General features: G+C 49.4%; 1 protein-coding gene across 7 annotated transcripts in view; it reads left to right on the plus strand.

Moving 5' to 3' along the window:
* The first annotated feature begins 3,196 nt into the window (after positions 1–3,196).
* The window catches only part of INPP5B (inositol polyphosphate-5-phosphatase B), a 58,906-nt gene continuing 42,450 nt past the window's right edge, over positions 3,197–19,652 (plus strand). Inside the window, exons 1-7 of one of the 7 annotated variants that reach the window (XM_050932095.1) lie at positions 3,197–3,243; positions 3,532–3,673; positions 4,001–4,066; positions 4,723–4,802; positions 5,268–5,365; positions 5,853–5,882; positions 12,774–12,884. In XM_050932095.1, the coding sequence (XP_050788052.1) occupies positions 4,010–4,066; positions 4,723–4,802; positions 5,268–5,365; positions 5,853–5,882; positions 12,774–12,884 (376 nt within the window). In that variant the 5' untranslated portion in view covers positions 3,197–3,243; positions 3,532–3,673; positions 4,001–4,009. Of the gene's footprint in view, positions 3,244–3,455; positions 3,674–4,000; positions 4,067–4,722; positions 4,803–5,267; positions 5,366–5,852; positions 5,883–12,773; positions 12,885–18,832; positions 18,887–19,652 lie in introns of those variants that run through there. The other 6 variants (XM_050932098.1, XM_050932094.1, XM_050932096.1 and 3 more) reach the window with 6 other exon arrangements.

Raw genomic sequence — 19,652 nt, forward strand, 5'->3', positions numbered from 1 at the left:
TAGTCTGGATCTGTAAAAGCAGCAAAGAATCCTGTGGCACCTTATAGACTAACAGACGTTTTGGAGCATGAGCTTTCGTGGGTGAATATTCACCCACGAAAGCTCATGCTCCAAAACGTCTGTTAGTCTATAAGGTGCCACAGGATTCTTTGCAACTTGTACAGTAAATCCTTCATTGCTGTTGCAGCCTAAACTAGGAAGTGCCCAGCAACCTCCCTCTTGCTGGGGTGGGGACTTGGTTATTATTTTCAACCAAACTCTTTGAAGTCTCCAGTGTGCCCTTTCCTCTGTGCAGGACTCCTTGTTCCCATGACTATCTTGCCTACTCTGTGCTGGGACCCCTGCAGCCTAGTCCACAGCCAATGTGTTCTGATGTGTTTACAAACCCCAAAGGTGGGGGGTTATTTGTTATGGTCCTCATAAGCAGGGCGCTGCTTAGTGCTAATGGAAAAATTCAGGCTGTGCTAACTGCCTTTGAGAGGAACAGATCCTGCCATCTTTGTTTGGGTGCAAACCTCAGCTGCTGGCAGATCTTGATGCTCATGTTTATACTTGAGCAGGTATAAATTACACACACAAACGTCCCCTATGGCATTTTACAGATACTTCTTATGGTTTGCGATCCCCAGGCCAAGCTTTCCTTCCAGTCTGTCTCCTCCCTTCCCACTGTTGTGAGCTTCTGCTGAGGAGCTAGCAGGAGCCTGGGCTCTGGAGTAGCAGCTGTGCTTGTCTCCTACAGCCAGGTATGTTCCTGCAGTTCATTTATGGAACAACTCGGGGCATTAGCTTAGAAGAGGGATATTTACACCATCATCATTCCCAAAACCTGGAAAAGACGAAACATGAAATGGCGCCACATTCTCAGGCTCCTGGAAAATGAAAAAACAGCTGCAGAATTGTAGGAATTCAGTGTCCCTCTAGAGCAGATGGAAAAAAACATCTACAGCAGCCTACTGGCAAAACAAGTTTTTTCCTAATATCCTGACCCCTCTAACTCCACTCCAGCCTGGGCCGGCTCAGCAGGTGCTGCTGGGGGACCAGCCTTCCATTTATAACACTCTATACAATGCGCCTAATTCCTTCAAATAAATCACTTGCCCCCAATAACATTAAGCAAATGGAGTATTTTGGCCAACCCCTTTCTACTCTCCCCCTCCACAAAGGCTGTCTCACAGGCGTAGCTGGTGTAACCATTCTGTCTGCTCCAGCAGCAGCCCCCTCATCTCCCATCTTAGCAGTGACTCCCCTCCAGTCAGATGCCTGTCTGTCAGACTGGGGATGGTCTCACATTTGTGTAATGCTCTAAGTCAGCAGCATCACACATGCGGAATGTATAGAAACCACTGAAGAATTAACCCCCTCCCCCTATTTCACTCATGATGGGAGCATGGGAGGGAGGGTGTAGCCTCAGCCTTATGAGAGAATGCTCAGAACAAAGGCAGGTGTTTTGTTGCATAACTGCTTGGCCATGACAGATGCAGCTGGAACTCGATCGTGACAATTGTTAATTGAAGCCATGCTCTCCTGTCTTTAGTATGCAGAGGGTTTGGTTTGGTTTCTTGGGCCTGGTCTACACTAGCAACTTATGTTAGTATAACTACATTGCTCCGGGGGAATCCACACCCCCGAGCAGCACTCTGTCCACAGGAGGGCTTCTCCCATCTACACAGCTATGGCCTCTTGGGGAGGTGGAGTTCCTGCGCTGATGAGAGAAGCTCTCCTGTCTGCATAGGTTTTGTCTTCATTGAGGCAGTACAGTGGTGCTGCTGTATTGGTTCAGCTGCGCTGCTGCAGGATTTTAAGTGTAGACAAGCCCTTGTTCCGGCACCTTCTCCCAGAGAGACTCTGCACTGATTGATTTGCATAATGAAGCAGATGCTTCACATTTTGCTCACATCAGCTGTGGCACAAGACGTTGCTGCATTTTAATCAGAAATGATTTGTTTTCAGTAAGGTGCAGCTGAAGGAGATGGTCTTCTGAATTTTGCCATTAAATGGATCTTTCCAAGGCTTTGCTAGTCCTGGAGTCTCCGTTGCTCTGATTAAGATTTTTTTCAGAATGCTCTGTAGAAATGAGATTTACTTTAAGCAGGGATATTGCTCCCTTTAGGTCTGATTTCTCCAAGCATGGGCACTCAGCACTTTCAGCAAATTCACAGGTTTCTTTGAGTCTCGGGCTTGGCACCCAAAATCACTAGCCAGTTTTGAAAATCTTCTCCAAATTCTCTAATCAAAGCAGGAAATAAAATTTAAGAAAATACCTGGGGTTTGGAGATTAGTTTATATTTAATACCAGAAAAGGAAAAAAAAAATTTGGGGGGAAATGTTTTTGCTCTTTTATAAAGGGGAAACTATCTGGTAGTTTAGGCTTGACATTTGAATTTTATTTTTTTTTAAAGCTTTTTGTGATGTTTGTTTATTTATGTACTTGTAATAATGGCTCTTAGTCTTAACCTTCCCCTGCATTGTCTGAAATCCACCATTGCTGCCCTGGGCCAGTGCCTGAGACACAGGAAGTGAAAGTGAGTCTCCTCTGATTGTCCAAGTGGAAATGCAATCCTGGAGAAAAATCACGGTGATTATCTAATGACTCTGAAGCTTTCTGATAACTCTGGGAAGGACAACATATTTATTTATTCATGTGTGATCTGTACGATGACATAATACATTGTTTGTTATGTAATTAATGGGTTACATGTGGAGGGCTTAGTGCAGGATGGCAGGAGAAAGCAGCAGGAATGCTGGGAGTTGAAGGAAGACTGCTGATGTCAAATGGCAGCCTGCAGCCAGGTACCATACAGTGCCCCGAAGGCTGATCACCTGTCCCTGTGTGACAGACGCCACGGAGAGGTGAGGCTGGGAAAACATACACAGAAAAGGGCTTGCTCTAGGTAATTAACTGAGAAAATAAGGAAATAACTTGAGAAAAGCAAGGGGCACAGGCACCAGCTAACCTGGTGCAACAGAAACACTGGACATGGCACATGCTCCAGGTGCCAGCAGGTGATGGGACAGTGTTCTCAGAGAGAGGCCATGAACTGAAAAAACCCACTTGCTGTGACGTCCTGTTTGCTCCACTGAGGGGCCGACAGCAGTGAGAAAAACCTGCTGACGTGTCAGGAGAACTAACTCCAAAAGGGAACAGAAATCCATCTGAAATCACTGCAGATCCCCCCTCAGTCTGAGCACGGATCTGGCCAGTGTCTGGGAGACAGAACAAAGATCGGCCTGTTCCTTTGTGAGGTGAGGGTCTGAAGGGCTCACAGGAGTTGGAACGCTGCTCCCATTCAAATCCTGCTCCTGCTTTGATGCCCAGATTCCTGATGTGGAGATCTGGGACACCAAGAAGGAGGAAGAGGCCAGAGCAGATGGAACAAGCCAGAGAGGAAGTGGGAAAGCAGCCAGGCTGGAGCAGGGTGGAGAGGAAGTGGGAAGGAGGCCTGCAGGAGAAGAGGGGGCTCCAGCTGCAGAGGGGGCCGGAGCTGCGAGGAGTCTGGCAGCAGACATGATTTCAACATTCTCGTGACACAGTTTCAGAAAGCAAGTCTGGCTGAAGCTGCTTCAGTCGACTGCTGGAGCATCTGAGGTGGAGTGATCCCGTCTGCATCTCCAATCTGAACCCTTAGTCGGAAGGAGGCAGCAGGGGAAGGATCGGGTACAAATACAGCAGCTGGTACGTATCTGATTTACATTGCAAAGTCTGCAGATAGCCATCTATTACCAGCCTGTATTCGGTATGCTGCCAGGTAGCATGGCTTGGTCTGTAGTGCAGACAGGGCCTGTTTCCCTGTCACAGGCTGGGGCTGAGTCACTCCGCCTGTGCTGATGCAACCCCGAGCCACGGTCAGATCAGCATGTCCCACTCACTGACTGCACAGTCTAGTGCGGCAGTATCTTCATTGCTTGGCACCACCTTGTGCCCTGGTTGTTGCACAGCTGCATTAAATCAGCTTGGCGAATTCACATAGTAATTCACTGACAGCAGCCCTTTGCGTTCCAGGCCTGGAGGATGGACCAGTCAGTTGCTATTCAGGAGACCCTTGCGGATGGACAGACCTGCCTGATCATATCCTTTGCATCAGTGTTTCTTTATAGATAAGTGAACGTGGCATGGAATTACCAGGGAAATCACACTCCTTTGTCCCCCATTTCTGCCTGTCAGAGTTACTGAGCATCAGTGAAGACAGGATCATTACCTGTAGGCCATCTGTTAATCCAAAACAACCTGTATGTCCCAGTCCTTTTCATGGCACACTGACCTGCGTGCTGTGCTAATAATATTGGCCCAAATTCTAGGGTCCCTAATTGATCCAAAAACACTTCCCCCAACACCTTTCATCCGAAACACCAGTCATGCTTTACAACTCCATGCGTGGCTGGGGCAGAGTGGAACTGGACTATTCCGCCCACCACCGCAGGTGGAAGAGAGTCTTTCTCAAGAGGCGAGTGACAACACACAATGGCCCAGGACAGAGCGTGGTGGGAGGATCCAGGGTTGAGCTGAAATAGCAAGCGGAATTTTAAGGAGGCAGAACACCTGGCTCCTAACTGATTCTGGATGCGAATGGAGGCTCCAGAAGGAAGCCCAGAGGCTGAGCAGCTGGTGGCTGTTGCAGTCAAAGACAGGTTCAGAGAAAGAGAGAGAGAGCTCAGCATCCTGCCTTTCTGGCTGCTCTAGAGGATTTGTGTCTATGTTGGCCATTTCTTGACCATGAGCTGCATGCGGTACAGGGTATCCTGGCCAGCGAGGAGAGTGTGGAAAGCCGGCTTCTGGGCCTCGTGCGGACCCATGGAGAGCATGCGTAGGTGTTTGAGACAATGTCTGATGGGCCACTCATATGGGGAAGGCAGGGTCCTCTGGCTGGCAGTCTCAGCAGGAAGCCCCAGAACTGAATGGCTTATGGAGAGTGTATGAACTCCCCTCCCATCCCAAAGGTGCCATCTCCATGTTGGGCTTTGGCGAAATAATGTGGGAAGGTTGTTTGCCCTGCCACTACCTGTTTTATACCTGATCTGTATTTAATCAGAGGAGCCTAGAGTCCAGGGCTGTTAGTCTGGTACCTTTCACCAGCAACTTGTATAAATTAATTAAAAAAACCCCACCCTACTGGGTGCACTAGCAGGCATGGGGCAGGGACAGGAGCTGCAGGGGCTGTGCTAGCAGGTGAGTGTGGTGCTAGGGTAGGGGGTGTTGAACCATGCTTGCAGGGAGCTCAGTGCTGATGCTGGAGTGGAGGTGGCATTACCCCCCTGTGCTTTGCCTGCAGGCTCTTCCTGTATACTCATCGGCGAATGGCTTTAACAGCTGAGGATGTCTGCTTGGAGAGAGTTGTGCCAATCACAGAAGGATTTGCAGCAGAAGAAGGTAGAGCTGTCCTTTGCATCCTTCACTCACTTCCTGGCAGGAGGTTCTTGCTTCTGCTCCTCAGAGATCAATCAGTGGCATCTTTTCTTGGGGGCAGGCAAAGAGAGGATCTGTGTGTGGAACAGAATCTGGATTTTGTTCTAGTGCTGCCTGAAATTTGGAAACTGATCACCTTTTGCCTTGTTTTGCTGTAACTTTGAAACAGCTGAAGCCAGTGTAATTAATTAACAGTCTCAGGAAAACAGGCTGCACTGGACCCCATGGAACCAAACTATTCTCTGCACCCCCAGCTCTGGCAAGAGGAGAGCTCAGAGTTACCAAATAATGCTCATGGCCTCCTATCCTTTCTGATTTCTTCTGCCTCCCTTTCTGTCCCTTATCAGGGGTGCTCAGGATCGGTCTGTCTGCGCTATTTGTAAAGTATTATCCTTGGATAGTAGCAGCATGGCCCAGGCTTTCTAATGGAATTGCTTTTCTCTTTTGACAGTTACACCTGACAGTGACCTTCATATCATTGGTGAGTCTCTTCTGTTGCTATGATTCCAACGAGGTACAAGAAAGATTCCCATATACTGAGCTTAGAGCTCTGTATGAACCATTATTCCGCAGTTTTTGGTTTGTGGAGTTTGCTCAGGGTTGCTTATAGAATGTCTGGGGCTGAGCTGCTCCAAATTGGACACACTCTGTGCAATGATGGAGGCTTGTCTTGCTATTATTGGATAGCTTATATATCTGGACACTATTACTAGTTAACTATTGTATTGCCAGCCCTAGTTCATACAAATCATTTGGCTAAATGATCAGGGCCGGCTCCAGGCACCAGCATTCCAAGCTGGTGCTTGGGGCGGCAATCTGCAAGGGACGGCAGTCCGCGGCGGCTTCAGCTAAACATAGAAGCTGCCGCCGAATTGCTGCCGCGGAAATGCGCCTGCCGCCCTAAGAGCACATGGACTGCCCCCACCCTCCGCGGTGGCAGTTCTGTGCGCTGCTTGTGGCAGCGAAAACTGTAGAGCCGACCCTGTAAATGATTCCAGATTGTTGCTAAAAGATAAGTTCTAGTCGGTCTCCCTAGCTTTCACTGGACTGTCAGCTGGATACTATTATTGTTTATTTAAATTGTAAACGCCCCCAAAATGTGTTAAGCCCTGTTCAAATGCAACTGTATTTCAGTGGCATGGGTAGGGATTCCTTGTCTAATTTTTCTGTTAGTTTGAGTTTATAAAATGTTTTGGGATCAGTTGGGCTGAAAGGGCCTAAAGGAATAACGATGATTGTTTACAAATCCTATTTAGACTCATAGACTCTGGGACTGGAAGGGATCTCGAGAGGTCATCGAGTCCAGTCCCCTGCCCTCATGGCAGGACCAAATACTGTCTAGACCATCCCTAATAGACATTTATCTAACCTACTCTTAAATATCTCCAGAGATGGAGATTCCACAACTTCCCTAGGCAATCTATTCCAGTGTTTAACTACCCTGACAGTTAGGAACTTTTTCCTAATGTCCAACCTAAATCTCCCTTGCTGCAGTTTAAGCCCATTGCTTCTTGTTCTATCATTGGAGGCTAAGGTGAACAAGTTTTCTCCCTCCTCCTGATGACACCCTTTTAGATACCTGAAAACTGCTATCATGTCCCCTCTCAGTCTTCTCTTTTCCAAACTAAACAAACCCAATTCCTTCAGCCTTCCTTCATAGGTCATGTTCTCAAGACCTTTAATCATTCTTGTTGCTCTTCTCTGGACCCTCTCCAATTTCTCCACATCTTTCTTGAAATGCGGTGCCCAGAACTGGACAGAATACTCCGGTTGAGGCCTAACCAGCGCAGAGTAAAGCGGAAGAATGACTTCTCGTGTCTTGTTTACAACACACCTGTTAATGCATCCCAGAATCACGTTTGCTTTTTTTGCAACAGTATCACACTGTTGACTCATATTAAGCTTGTGGTCCACTATGACCCCTAGATCTCTTTCTGCCATACTCCTTCCTAGACAGTCTCTTCCCATTCTGTATGTGTGAAACTGATTGTTCCTTCCTAAGTGGAGCACTTTGCATTTATCTTTATTGAACTTCATCCTGTTTACCTCAGACCATTTCTCCAATTTGTCCAGACCATTTTGAATTTTGACCCTGTCCTCCAAAGCAGTTGCAATCCCTCCCAGTTTGATATCGTCCGCAAACTTAATAAGCGTACTTTCTATGCCAACATCTAAATCGTTGATGAAGATATTGAACAGAGCCGGTCCCAAAACAGACCCCTGCGGAACCCCACTTGTTATACCTTTCCAGCAGGATTGGGAGCCATTAATAACTACTCTCTGAGTACGGTTATCCAGCCAGTTATGCACCCACCTTATAGTAGCCCCATCTAAATTGTACTTTCCTAGTTTATCTAAAGAATATCATGCGAGACCGTATCAAATGCCTTACTAAAGTCTAGGTATATCATATCCATCGCTTCTCCCTTATCCACAAGGCTCGTTATCCTATCAAAGAATGCTATCAGATTAGTTTGACATGATTTGTTCTTTACAAATCCATGCTGGCTATTCCCTATCACCTTACCACCTTCCAAGTGTTTGCAGATGATTTCTTTAATTACCTGCTCCATTATCTTCCCTGGCACAGAAGTTAAACTAACTGGTCTGTAGTTTCCTGGGTTGTTTTTATTTCCCTTTTTATAGATGGGCACTATATTTGCCCCCTTCCAGTCTTCTGGAATCTCCCCTGTCTCCCATGATTTCCCAAAGATAATAGCTAGAGGCTCAGATACCTCCTCTATTAACTCCTTGAGTATTCTAGGATGCATTTCATCAGGCCCTGGTGACTTGCAGGCATCTAACTTTTCTAAGTGATTTTTTACTTGCTCTTTTTTTATTTTATCTTCTAAACCTACCCTCTTCCCGTAAGCATTCACTATATTAGACATTCCTTCAGACTTCTCAGTGAAGACCGAAACAAAGAAGTCATTAAGCATCTCTGCCATTTCCAAGTCTCCTGTTACTGTTTCCCCCTCCTCACTGAGCAGTGGGCCTACCCTGTCCTTGGTCTTCCTCTTGCTTCTAATGTATTGATAAAAAGTCTTCTTGTTTCCCTTTATTCCCATAGCTAGTTTGAGCTCATTTTGTGCCTTTGCCTTTCTAATCTTGCCTCTGCATTCCTGTGTTATTTGCCTATATTTGTCCTTTGTAATCTGACCTAGTTTCCATTTTTTATATGACGCCTTTTTATTTTGTAGGTCACGCAAGATCTCGTGGTTAAGCCAAGGTGGTCTTTTGCCACATTTTCTATCTTTCCTAATCATCGGAATAGCTTGCTTTTGGGCCCTTAATAGTGTCCCTTTGAAAAACTGCCAACTCTCCTCAGTTGTTTTTCCCCTCAGTCTTGATTCCCATGGGACCTTACCTATCAGCTCTCTGAGCTTACCAAAATCGGCCTTCCTGAAATCCATTGTCTCTATTTTGCTGTACTCCCTTCTACCCTTCCTTAGAATTGCAAACTCTATGATTTCATGATCACTTTCACACAAGCTTCCTTCTACTTTCAAATTCTCAATGAGTTCCTCCCTATTTGTTAAAATCAAGTCTAGAACAGCTTCCCCCCTAGTAGCTTTTTCAACTTTCTGAAATAAAAAGTTGTCTGCAATGCAGTCCAGGAACTTATTGGATAGTCTGTGCCCCGCGGTGTTATTTTCCCAACATATATCTGGATAGTTGAAGTCCCCCATCACCACCAAATCTTGGGCTTTGGATGATTTTGTTAGTTGTTTGAAAAAAGCCTCATCCACCTCTTCCGTCTGATTAGGTGGCCTGTAGTAGACTCCCAACACAACATCACCCGTGTTTTTTACCCCTTTTAGCCTAACCCAGAGACTTTCAACACTTCCATCTCCTATGTCCATCTCCACCTCAGTCCAAGTGTGTACATTTTTAATATATAAGGCAACACCTCCTCCCTTTTTCCCCTGTCTATCCTTCCTGAGCAAATTATACCCATCCACACCAACACTCATAGACTGATAGACTCATAGGTCAGAAGGGACCAATATGATCATCTAGTCTGACCTCCTGCACAAGGCAGGCCACAGAACCCTACCCATCCACTTTTATACAACCCCTAATCCAGGACTGAGTTATTGAAATCCTCAAAACTGGTTTGAAGACCTCAAACTGCAGAGAATCCACCAGCAAGCAACCCATGCCCCACGCTGCAGAGGAAGGCGAAAAACCTCCAGGGCCCCTGCCAATCCGCCCTGGAGGAAAATTCCTTCCTGACCCCAAATATGGCGATCAGCTAAACCCTGAGCATGTGGGCAAGACTCACCAGCCAGCACCCAAGAAGGAATTCTCTGCAGTAACTCAGTTCCCATCCCATCCAACATCTCCCTGCAGACCATTGAGCAGACTTATCTGGTGATAATCCAAGATCAATTGCCCAAATTAAACTATCCTATCATAACATCCCCTCCATATATATATCCAGCTTAGTCTTGAAGCCAGATAAGTCTTTTGCCCCCACTACTTCCCTCGGAAGGCTGTTCCAAAACTTCACTCCCCTAATGGTTAGAAACCTTCATCTAATTTCAAGTCTAAACTTCCTAATATCCAGTTTGTACCCATTCGTCCTCATGCCTACATTAGAACTAAACTTAAATAATTCCTCTCCCTCCCTAACATTAACCCCCCTGATATATTTATATAGAGCAAGCATATCCCCCCGCAGCCTTCTTTTGGCCAGGCTAAACAAGCCAAGCTCTTTGAGTCTCCTTTCATAAGGTAGGTTTTCCATTCCTCGGATCATCCTAGTAGCCCGTCTCTGGACCTGTTCCAGTTTGAATTCATCCTTCTTGAACATGGGACACCAGAACGGCACACAATATTCCAGATGGGGTCTCACCAGCGCCTTATATAATGGTACTAACACCTCCTTATCCTTGCTGGAAATACCTCGCCTAATGCATCCTAAAATCGCATTTGCTTTTTTAACAGCCGTATCACATTGGCGGCTCATAGTCATCCTGCTATCGACCAATACCCCAAGGTCCTTCTCCTCCTCCGTCGCTTCCAACTGATGCGTCCCCAACGTATATCTAAAATTCTTATTATTAATCCCTAAGTGCATGACCTTGCACTTTTCACTATTGTATTTCATCCTATTACTCTTACTCCAGTTTACAAGGTGGTCCAGATCTTCCTGAATAGTTCCCTGTCCTTCTCCATGTTAGCAATACCCCCCAACTTTGTGTCATCCACAAACTTTATTAGCACATTCCCGCTCTTTGTGCCAAGGTCAGTCATGTGTATTATTCCACCAAGTTTCAGTAATGCCAACAATGTCATAGTTGTATTTATTTATTAGCACTTCCAGTTCTTCCTGCTTATTACCCATACTTCTTGCATTTGTATATAGGCATCTAAGATACTGGTTTGATCTTGCCTCCCAGTTTTGCCCTGACCCTCCTTTCTCTCTGCCATTATAGCCCGTGCTCCCTCCTGTTTCCAACCCATCTCCCAGGTCTTGTTCCCCACTTACCTGTGGGGTTTGCTCACCTGTCCCCGTCGAACCTAGTTTAAAGCCCTCCTTACTATGTTAGCCAGTCTGTGCGCAAATAAGGCCTTTCCCCTCCTCGAAAGGTGAACGCCATCTGTGCCTAGCAGTCCCTCCTCGAATAGCATCCCGTGGTCGAGGAAGCCAAAGCCCTCCTGGCGACACCATCTTCGCAGCCAGGCGTTCACCTCCACGATGCATCTGTCTCTGCCCGGGCCCCTGCCTTCGACAGGAAGAATCGAAGAGAATACCACCTGTGCTCCAAACTCCTTAACCCGTACTCCCAGAGCCCTGTAGTCACTCTTGATCTGCTCAGTGTCACACCTCACAGTATCATTTGTGCCCACATCGATGAGTAGCATGGGGCAGTAGTCAGAAGGCCAGATAATCCTCGACAATGCCTCTGTAGCATCTCGGATACGGGCCCCTGGCAGGCAGCATACCTCCCGGGATGAACGGTCAGGGCGACAGATGGGTGTCTCGGTCCCCCTCAGCAGAGAGTCTCCAACCACCACTACCCTACGTTTCTTATTATCAGTGGTGGCAGCAGACCTCCCAGCCTTAGGGGTACGAGGCTTCGCCTCCTTAACTGTTGGGGGTGATTCCTTCTCTCCTGTATCAAGAAGAGCATAACGGTTATCTAGTACCACAGCAGGAGGGTTCGCAGCAGGGGTGGAGCACTGCCTGCTGCCAGAAGTAACCAGCTGCCAGTGTCCACCCTGAGCCATCTCCTCCTCCACTGGTGTGTCACTAGTCCTGTGAACTGAGACAGCTACGTCAGCTGTCTCCACATGGATACTGTCCAGGAATTGCTCATGGATACAGATGTTCCTCAGCCTAGCCACCTCCTCCTGTAGATCTCCCACCTGCTGCCTGAGAGATTCCACCAGTAGGCACCTTTCACATTGGATGCCACCCCCAGCCTGGATATCAGTAAGTGGAAATTGAAAGTTACAGTCTTTGCAAGCTCACACCAGAATCTGGGTAAAAGCATCCATGCTTTGGTGCTCTGTCTGGCTACAGACGCAGGTGGAGGAGACAGAAGCAGTGCTGCCACAGGTGTTGCGGGTCCTCCTCACCATCGTAAGCCTCCCTCTGTCAAACTCTCTCAAATTCCCGTCTGCAGCTCCCTGTCCGCTCTGCTCTGCTTTAAACAGAAAGGTTTTGGATGTGGCTTGGTTTATAGGTTCAGGAGACCAATGGGTCACAGATGAGACCAACAAGGGACCCCCACTCCCTTCCTACTCCCCTTCCAAACTCCCTTGCGAAACTCCCTGTTAGCAACTCCTGTTGGCTAAGCTCCCTGGTCGCTTGTGCGCAGCTTTATAAAGCCCTGGCCTGAGTGAATGCCCCGCCCACTGGTTAAGGCTCAGCCAATTATCAGAGGCTTCTAGCTTTCAAACCTTCCTTGATAGCTCCGCCTCCAACTGCCAGCTACAGCACATGGTCCTTCAAACAAACAAACCACCACAACAACCAAACAGACTGACAAACACAAGCTCAGCACACAGCAAGTAACCCCCAAACACAAACACACACACTGCAGACAGTCACTTACCCCACAGATGCTGTATGTGCTCCTCCTTCACCTGGAGAACTCCCTTGCGAAACTCCCTGTTAGCAGCTCCTTAATAAAGGAAATTAATCCAAATGCAGGAAACTGAAAGAGGTGATGAAGCTGATTTCTTTCCTCGCAGCTGGCGTGGTTTTCTACTGATTTGAGTACTGCGGATGTGGAGGCATGTCCAGTGCTGGCGTGGCTTTTGTGTGCATGCAGCACCTAAAGTAGTGTTTAGAAACCATAAATGTCTTCTCCAAACTTAGCAGCATTAATTCCAACTCTCCTCTTCCCGCCATGTGTAGGTTCTGATGTGACTGTCCAGATAAGCTCGGAAGATGCTCAGCTGGTGGTACGATTGCCTTTTGGGTCCCATACACGCATGTTCCTACAGGAGATCAGCAGGTGCCGCCCAGGTACAACCCTTTGTCATATATGTGTTGAAGATAATCCATAGGTTGGTACAGATGCTGCAGATGAAGTGGAAGTCTAGGTTAGGGTTTTGTCTTTGTATCATATTTTCTTTCATGGTAGGAGGAATGTCAATTCCAGTATCCCTGTTGCTGCCACTTGTATTTACACAGCTAACTTACAAGCCTCCAGATGTACTAACCTTCAAAATCCATCACTCTTGTCTGTCACTAATGGCTCAGTGGAGATGCCTGAGCTTTGCCTCAATAGCAAATAGGAATAGTATCTGTATTGTAGTCTCGCTTGGGCGCCCCACTCATGGAGCAGAGAAATGAAATGTAGCCTAGATTCAGGGGCGACTCTAGACATTTTGCTGCCCCAAGCACAGAGGGTCCGCTGGTCCCGAGGCTTTGGCGGACTGCGGGAGGTCCACTGAAGCCGCAGGACCAGCGGACCCTCTGCAGGCAAGCTGCCTGCTGCCCTAGCGGCGACTGGCAGATCATCCCCAGTGGCTTACCGCCAGGACCGGCGCTAGTATTTTTAGCGCCCTAGGCGCACGGCCACTTCGCCATCCTGCGCACTGGTCCCGCGGCTTCGGTGGACGTGCCACAGTCGTGCCTGCGGAGGGTCCCCTGATCCGCGGCTCTGGTGGAACTGCCACAGCTGTGCCTGCGGGAGGTCCATCTGAGCCGCGGGAGCAGCGGACTGTCCGCAGAAATGCCTGCGACAGCTCCACTGGAGCCGCAGGACCAGGGGACCCTCCGCAGGCACGACTGCGGCGTCAACTGGAGCCGCCTGCCGCCCCCCCTGGCAAAATGCCACCCCCCAATAATCCTGGCGCCCTAGGCGATTGCCTAGGCCTCCTAAATGGAAGCGCCGGCCCTGCTTACCGCCCCAGGCACGCGCTTGGAGCACTGGTGCCTGGAGCCGCCCCTGGCTAGGATCAATCCTCAAGATACTAAATCCGAAGCTGTGACTTGTGCTAATGCTGTAAAAGATCACAGAGAGCTGGTCCCAGGAAGGCAGCAACTGTTGGATGCCCCTGTTTCCCACTCTGTCCTCCTCCCTAAGGCCTGGTCTACACTTAAAACTCAGGTCAACATAGCTACAGTTCTTGGGGATGTGAAAAATCCACAGCCTGAACTGCTGTAGCTATACCAACTTAACCCCCAGTGTAGATGCAGCTAAGTCACAGAACAATGCTTCCATTGACCTAGCTATTGTCACTTGTGGAGGTGGAGTTCCTACAGCAATGGCAAAACTCCTTTCATCATTGTAGCCTGCGTCAACACTACAGGGTTTTACCGGCATAGCTGTGGTGCCTAGCTATGCTGCTATAGTCCCCATAGTAAAGACATGACTCAAGCTGTAACACAGCTGCCATCTTTCCATGTGGGACTCCCTCCTGTGATCAGCCATGTTGGGCAGAAAAATTGGTGGTTCAGTTCATTTTCAGTTCTGTCCTAGGAGAGTACTATTGTGCTGTTAAACAATTTCCATGTTTCACCCCTGAGGTGGCTACTGTTCAATGGTCGGTCCAGTGATCCCTGTGTATGGACTTTCTCTTGGCATAGGTTTAGGTTTATAGAGCACTTTGAGATCCTTTGACTTGAGATGAAAGACACTAGAGGCATGTAAGATGTTTATATATTTAAAATCACAATGTTAAAAATATTGTGTGGTGTTCCCTCCATCACTCCAGCCCAGGGAATGGCTAGGAGTCTCGGTATGCCTACCCAGAGCCTCAACAGCTTCCTCTAAACCAACAGAGACTATACCAGCATAGCTCAGCATCGTCGCTGTGCCGGCATAAGCCCATAGACTGTATCTATACTGACAGAAAGGTTTTTTAATGTTGGTGTAGGAATAACACCTTGAGAAATGGTTGCTAATTTGACAGAAGCATTCTGCTGTCGATCAAGCTGCGTCTACACTGTTAGTTAGGTTTCACACCCCTAGTCACAGGCTGGTCCAAGAATGCTTCTTGGGAAGGGCTCTCTATGGCCTGTTGGAGACCTGATTTCCTCTAAGCCCTGGTTTCTAACCGGGATGTTCCCATTTCTCTTTGGGGAGAGGCTATTACTCAGTAAATTGAAACATTCATTTTTTAAATGTATCTCTGCACAAAGTCCTATCTCTGCAGAGCAAGCGGCCAGGCTGGCTGGGGAGGAGCCTGGTCATGCCTGGGGCATCGTTTCTCACAACCACAGAACTCTAAACTGCTCCCCACAGTGGAGCTCATCGCTGTTGAACACAGGCTGTCTCTAGTCAGCTTGCTCACTTCGTAAGAACATAAGAACAGCCGTACTGGGTCAGAACAAAGGTCCAGCTAGCCCAGTATCCTGTCTGCCGACAGTGGCCAATGCCAGGTGCCCCAGAGGGAATGAACAGAGCAGGTAATCATCAAGTGATCCGTCCCGACGCCCATTCCCAGGTTCTAGCAAGCAGAGGCTAGGGACACCATCTCTGCCCATCCTGGCTAATAGCCATTGATGGACCTATCTTCCATGAACATATCTAGTTCTTTTTTGAAGCCTGTTATAGTCTTGGCCTTCACAACATCCTCTGGCAAAGAGCTCCACAGACTGACTGTGCATTGTGTGAAAAAAATATTTTATTTTGTTTGTTTTAAACCTGCTGCCTATTAATTTCATTTGGTGACCCCTAGTTCTTATGTTATTAGAAGGAATAAATAACACTTCCTTATTTATTTTCTTCACACCAGTCATGATTTTATAGACCTTTATAAGATCCCCCCTTAGTCGTCTCTTTTCCAAGCTGAAAAGTCCCAGTTTTATTTATCTCTCTTCATATGGAAGCCATTCCATACCCCTAATCATTTTTGTTGCCCTTTTTTGAACCTTTTCCAATTCCAATATATCTTTTTTGAGATGGGGCGACCACATCCGTATGCAGTATTTAAGATGTGGGCTTACCATGGATTTATATAGAGGCAATATAATATTTTCGGTCTTATTATCTATCCCTTTCTTAATAATTCCCAACATTCTACTGGATTTTTTGACTGCTGCTGCACATTGAGTGGATGTTTTCAGAGAACTATTCGCAATGATTCCAAGATCTCTTTTTCGAGTGGTAACAGCTAATCTAGACCCCATCACTGTATATGTATAGTTAGGATTATGTTTTCCAATGTGCATTACTTTGCATTTATCCACATTGAATTTGATCTGCCATTTTGTTGCCCAGTCACCCAGTTTTGTGAGATCCTTTTGTAGCTCTTCACAGTCTGCTTGGGACTTAACTATCTTGAGTAGTTTTGTATCATCTGCAAATTCTGCCACCTCACTGTTTATCCCTTTTTCCAGATCATTTATGAATATGTTGAATAGGACTGGTCCCAGTACAGACCCCTGGGGGACACCACCATTTACCTCTCTCCATTATTCCTGCCCTTTGTCTCCTATCTTTTAACCAGTTAACGATCCACGGGAGGACTTTCCCTCTTATCCCATGACAGTTTACTTTGCTTAAGAGCCTTTGGTGAGGGACCTTGTCAAAGACTTTCTGAAAATCTAAGTACACTATATCCACTGGATCCCCTTTGTCCACATGCTTGTTGACTCCTTCAAAGAATTCTAGTATATTGGTGAAGCATGATTTCCCATTACAAAACCATGTTGACTCTTCCCCAACAAATTATGTTCAGCTATATGTCAGACAATTTTGTTCTTTGCTATAGTTTCAATCAGTTTGCCCGGGACTAAAGTCAGCCTCACCAGCCTGTAATTGCCGGGATCACCTCTGGAGCCTTTTTAAAAATTGGTGTCACATTAGCAATCCTTCAGTCATTTGATAGAGAAGCTGATCTAAATGATAGGTTACAGACTACAGTTAGTAGCTCTGTAATTTCACATTTGAGCTCCTTCAGACCTCTTAGCTGAATACCATCTGGTCCTGATGACTTCTTTCGGTTTAGTTTATCAATTTGTTCCAAATTTGTCCACTAGTGACACCTCAATCTGAGGCAGTTATCACTAGGTTTGGGAATCTCCTTCACATCCTCAGCCGTAAAGACTGATGCAAAGAATTCATTTAGTTTCTACGCAATGGCTTGATCGTCCTTGAGTGCTCCTTTAGCATCTTGATGGTTCAGTGGCCCCACTGCTTGTTTAGCAGGCTTCCTTCTTCTGATGTACTTAAAAAAAATTTTGCTATTACTTTTTGAGTCTTTGCTAGCTGTTCTTCAATTTCTTTTTTGGCCTTCCTAATTATATTTTTACACGTCACTTGCCAGAGTTTATGCTCCTTTCTATTTTCCTCACTAGGATTTAACTTCCACTTTTTAAAGGATGCCTTCTTGTCTCTCACTGCTTTTTTTACTTTGTTGTTTAGCCACAGTGGCACTTTTTGGTTCTCTGTTTTTTAATTTGGGTGAATACATTCAAGTTGAGCCTGACAAGGGCGCTGGCTGGCATGGAGGGCGTGGGGGAGCCTGGCACAGCCGCTCTGAGGGGTGCTGGCTGGTGCGGGGGAGCCTGGCACAAGCGCTCTGAGAGGCGCTGGCTGGCACAGAGGATGCGGGGGAGCCTGGCACAGGTGCTCTGAGAGGCACTGGCTGGCACGGAGGGCGCGGGGGAGCTTGGCATGGGTGCTCTGAGGGGCACTGGCTGGCACGGAGGGTGCAAGGGGGGCCTGGCACAGGCGCTGAGGGGTGCTGGCTGGCACGGAAGGTGTGGGAGGAGCCTGGCATGGGCGCTCTGAGGGGCGATGGCTGGCATGGGGGAGCCTGGCACAGGAGCTCTGAGGGGCGCTGGCTGGCACAGAGGATGCGGGGGAGCTTGGCATGGGTGCTCTGAGGGGCGATGGCTGGCACGGAGGGCGCGGGGGAGCTTGGCATGGGTGCTCTGAGGGGCGCTGGCTGGCACGGAAGGTGTGGGAGGAGCCTGGCATGGGCGCTCTGAGGGGCGCTGGCTGGCACGGAAGGTGTGGGAGGAGCCTGGCATGGGTGCTCTGAGGGGCGATGGCTGGCACGGAGGGCGCGGGGGAGCTTGGCATGGGTGCTCTGAGGGGTGCTGGCTGGCACGGAAGGTGTGGGAGGAGCCTGGCATGGGCGCTCGGAGGGGCGTTGGCTGGCGCAGAGGGCGCGGGGGGAGCCTGTCCCAGGCGCTCGGAGGGGCGTTGGCTGGCACGGTGGGTGCGGGAGGAGCCTGCAGGGCGCTCTGAGGGGCGTTGGCTGGCGCGGGTGAGCCTGGCACAGGAGCTCTGAGGGGCGCTGGCTGGCATGGAGGGCGCAGGTGAGCCTGGCATGGGCGCTCTGAGGGGCGATGGCTGGCGCGGGGGAGCCTCGCATGGGCTAGTGATAGAGAGAGGGGGATGGGAGCGGGATGGGCGTGAACTGGAAATGGCGGGTTTTTGGAACGAGGTGATTGGCACAGAAAGGGGCGGTACTTGGTCAATGGAGGAGGCGAGGTCCGGAGGCGGAGCTTGGTGATTGGAGGGGGCGGGACCCGTATGATTTGGTGATTGGAGGAGGCGAGGCCCGGGGCGGTGCTTCATGATTGGAGGACCGGGACTAGGAGGAGGTGCTTGGTGATTGGAGGGGCGGGCCCCTGTGGAGGAGCTTGGTGATTGGAGGGGGCGGGGCCCGTATGATTTGGTGATTGGAGGAGGCGAGGCCCGGGGCGGTGCTTCATGATTGGAGGACCGGGGCTAGGAGGAGGTGCTTGGTGATTGGAGGGGCGGGCCCCGGTGGAGGAGCTTTGTGATTGTGGGGCGGGGCCCGTATGAGTTTGGTGATTGGAGGAGGCGAGGCCCAGAGGAGGTGCTTGATAATTGGAGGAGGTGAGGCCCGGAGGCGGTGCTTCGTGATTGGAGGGCCGGGGCTAGGGGGAGGGGCTTGGTGATTGGGGCGGGGCCCGGATGAGTTTGGTGATTGGAGGAGGTGAGGCCCGGAGGCGGTGCTTGGGGGAGGTCTGCCCGTCGTGGGGGGGCCCGGAGGAGTCTGAGCGGAGGGCCGTGGCCGCGGCCGGGCAGCTCGGCAGAGGTGGGGGCTGGAGTGGTTGGAGGCGGCCGGACGGGGAGGTGGGTGTCCGATGGGGGCGGGGTGCTGGGGACAGTGGAGGTTGCGGGGGCGGGATGCCTGGTGGGCGGCAGTTCTGGGTGCCTGCCGGGGGTAGGTGCCGGATGGGATCGGGGCCAGGTGCCTCCCGGGGGGCGGGGGCCGGATGGGGGGCGAGGGCGGGGGCCGGTGCCTGCCGGGGGGCGGGGGCCGGATGGGAGGCGAGGGCGGGGGCCGGTGCCGGATGGGATCGGGGGTAGGTGCCGGATGGGGGGGCGAGGGCAGGTGTCTGATGCGGGTAAGTGCCGGATGGGGGGCGGGGGCAGGTGTCTGGTGGGGGGCGGTGCCGGATGGGGGGGGGCGAGGGCTGGTGCCTGGTCTGGGGCTGTGCTGGATGGGAGGTGGGGTTGGTCCCTGTCTCTTTGCCCCAGTCAGGCTGTGAACTCTATAATCCCTACCCCAAAAGGCCTCCTTCCCCTGTCCCCCTGAGGCTCTTTTCTGTTTCACTGACTTCTCCTGCAATTTCAGTGGGTTGCAGGGTTCCTCTCCCCATTTAATGTAAAACAGTAAATGGTCTTGCTGTGTGGGGCTTAGGCAGACCCTGCACTCCACTTCAGAAGCAGCTTGCCGTGCCAGGCAGGGGGTCCCTATATAAACAGCTGTCATGCACTAACCCAGAAGCATCTGCATCTTGGTCCTGCACAGAGGGGCAACTCCCTGGATAAAGAGCAATTGTGGCTGCTGCTTAGTT

Source organism: Gopherus flavomarginatus, chromosome 22, assembly GCF_025201925.1.
Source record: "Gopherus flavomarginatus isolate rGopFla2 chromosome 22, rGopFla2.mat.asm, whole genome shotgun sequence".
Lineage (NCBI taxonomy): Eukaryota > Metazoa > Chordata > Testudines > Testudinidae > Gopherus > Gopherus flavomarginatus.